Source organism: Puntigrus tetrazona, chromosome 25 (genome assembly GCF_018831695.1).
Source record: "Puntigrus tetrazona isolate hp1 chromosome 25, ASM1883169v1, whole genome shotgun sequence".
Classification (NCBI taxonomy): domain Eukaryota; kingdom Metazoa; phylum Chordata; class Actinopteri; order Cypriniformes; family Cyprinidae; genus Puntigrus; species Puntigrus tetrazona.
The window spans coordinates 6,858,875-6,861,537 of NC_056723.1; the positions used below are offsets into that span (position 1 = coordinate 6,858,875).

The window sequence follows — 2,663 nt, forward strand, 5'->3', positions numbered from 1 at the left end:
ACAAATACTTATACTGTACACACATTACATAAACTTTTATTTTGGATGTGATTAATTGTTTGACAGCACTACTTATATTAATACTAACACTTAATCAGGAAGTAACAAAAAAAAATTATTGCTCAACACAAGATTTATTTTATGTTGTGGACAAAAGTTTGTTTTATTTAACTATATGGATTTAAAACATAATTAGGTCAGTCATGTATTATGTTTAATTACATAATGCATACGATTCTGTAATTAGTTTTCTTAATATTAATAAAATGTAAATCTATATTTATTTATTTATTTATTATAGGGGTGCGGCGGTCTTGTAAATACTTTGTTTGATTTCAGACGGATCTGATCTGATTTTTATTTCAAAAATACCTTTCTCCAGAAGAAGTGTGCTAGAGAAGCTGTGTACTGCAGCAAAAATGTTTTGTTTAAAACTTTGCATTTTACACACTAAATAGTTCTCAAAAATATGTGTTCAGTTATAGCTGTAAAATGTGTTTCAGTTCTGTGATTTGAGAGAAACGACTCTTTTAATGAAGCGTTAGCGTGAGAATGTCGCAATGCCTTTGCTGCTGTTGATACTATTATGACAACAAACATGTCACAATGAACTCTTAAAACAGGTTTGACTTCTCATCTTTGATGAGTGACTGAAATTCAGTCAGACTGGAAATGTATCTATGTATATTGGAGATATTAAACAGTAAAATTGTGTATTGAGTCTTACTGTTTACATTTACAAACATTTCACTCATAGTAAATTAGTTTAAATACAAACCAATATTTGGTTATAATTGGCATTGTGTTACAGTTGAAACCGTCCTATTATAAGTAACATGACCCAACAATAAGGCCCAGTCAGACCTGTGATTCATTATATATATGCGTTATGTATTTGTTATGTAATATAGTTTTAGTTTTTAGAATAAAATATTTATATGTATTATGTATGTATATTCTTTTTTTTATTTTTTTTTAGTACATTTCCTATAAAATAAATTACAGTAACTGGTCCGAAATACCCTCACTATCTTTATTGTCGAGTTATGAAAAAGGTCTAGATAATGCCAATTAAGTGACCCCAATATTTAAGACTGGAAGATACCCTCGAAATGTTGCTTTTTAACCCTAAACCAAGTCATGCACAGCTGTGCCGTTTACTTTTGAACCCCTTTTTGTCTCTTAGAGTACCATGTTATATCCACTTTCAAGAGGAACCCCCTCGAGCAGGCCTTCAGGCGGCCTAATGTAAATCTCACAACCAATCACCTTATCAATCAGTACTGGATTGCTGTAAGCCACAAGGCGCCAGCATTCCTATATGATCTCTTCCTCAGGATGTCAGGAAGAGAGCCCAGGTAAATCCGACTGCTTCGCCCCTTTCCTCCTCCCCCGCTTCATCCTCCACGCTCGGTCTAGTCGTCAAGTGTCGCTCTCCGTGTCTTGGGCAAGGATGCATAACCCACTCGGAGACTGGGTTCTGCAAGCTTCCCGTCCGCGTGTGTTTGTGTGTGTGCGTGCGCGCGCTTATCTGTGTGTGTTGTGTAGCTCTGTGTTTAAAATGCTCTTGTATGTTGTATGCCTGTATTCCTCTCCACAGAGTACTGCATAAACATGACGTTCAAGACCAACCCCTTAGAACAGGCTTTCAGACGCCCCAATGTTAACCTGCGATCCAACCCTTTTACCAATCAGTACTGGACCACAGTGAGTCACACCCTTCCTGCCCTGCTGTATGACGGGTTTCTCATGTTGACGGGTCAGAAGCCCCGGTAAGGTCTTCAGTACCCGCTTCTCCACCCCTCTGTCCTCCCTCCTCCCCTCCCTCACCTCCAGCACTGGGTGTTGGGTGCGTGGTGTGGCATGGCGGCAGGCCGGCTGGGAAGGAACCGCTCAGGAACCGCCCAGCCTGGCCATCTGCTCGACTTCATGGCATCGGACAAACGCTGCTGCCGGGCTACCATAAAGTGCATGGAGTCCTGCACGCTTAATTTATTTATTTATTTTTATTTTTTTGGTGGAAACGGAGATGGATCCCTACCATAATACCATATTTTGGTTTTTTTTTTCTTCTGAGCCATGCCATTAAGTCTCCAAGAGAGGTCTTTTGGTCTGCTCTTGTGGCACATGAAAACGTAGTGGACGTTGGGAATGATAGTTTGGATAACACAGCCTTTTCTCACTAAGCAGGTCAGAGTGCTCCGCTCAGATCAGATACGGACTGTGTGCTATAATATTTTTCATCGTAAAAACTGATCAGAGAACAGCACTCGTTAATAATGGATCCAGGTACCAAACTCTCTGCTCTGAAAATTGTTTAAACTCAGTGGTTTTCAAATGTGGGTCCAGGACTATATGCTAATTTATCAAATTGTTTATGAATTTTATAATATTTTAGAAAAGTGCTAAGGTTTTGATTTGAATTAGCATATTTTGATTGTGTTTTTTTTAAAGGCTATTCAGAAATCAAGATTACAATTTTTATACTGTTAAATAAATCATTATGTAATTTTCTATAGAAGAGGATTAGGGCCAAGCAAAAGTCGTAATGCAAGATTAAACTCAGTTCAATTAAATTCAAAAGGAAATATCAAAATAATATGTTGAGAATAAAATCATTACATGAAAAGTCACTTGTTAATTTTCTAAAAAAAAAAAGAAAA

General features: G+C 37.4%; 1 protein-coding gene across 1 annotated transcript in view; it reads left to right on the top strand.

Annotated features, from left to right (window-relative positions):
* LOC122330874 (fatty acyl-CoA reductase 1-like) overlaps positions 1-2,663 on the top strand; it is a 12,271-nt gene that overhangs the window by 5,900 nt on the left and 3,708 nt on the right. Inside the window, exon 8 of the mRNA XM_043228209.1 lies at positions 1,187-1,358. Within this exon, the coding sequence (XP_043084144.1) occupies positions 1,187-1,358 (172 nt within the window). The remainder of the gene's footprint in view (positions 1-1,186; positions 1,359-2,663) is intronic.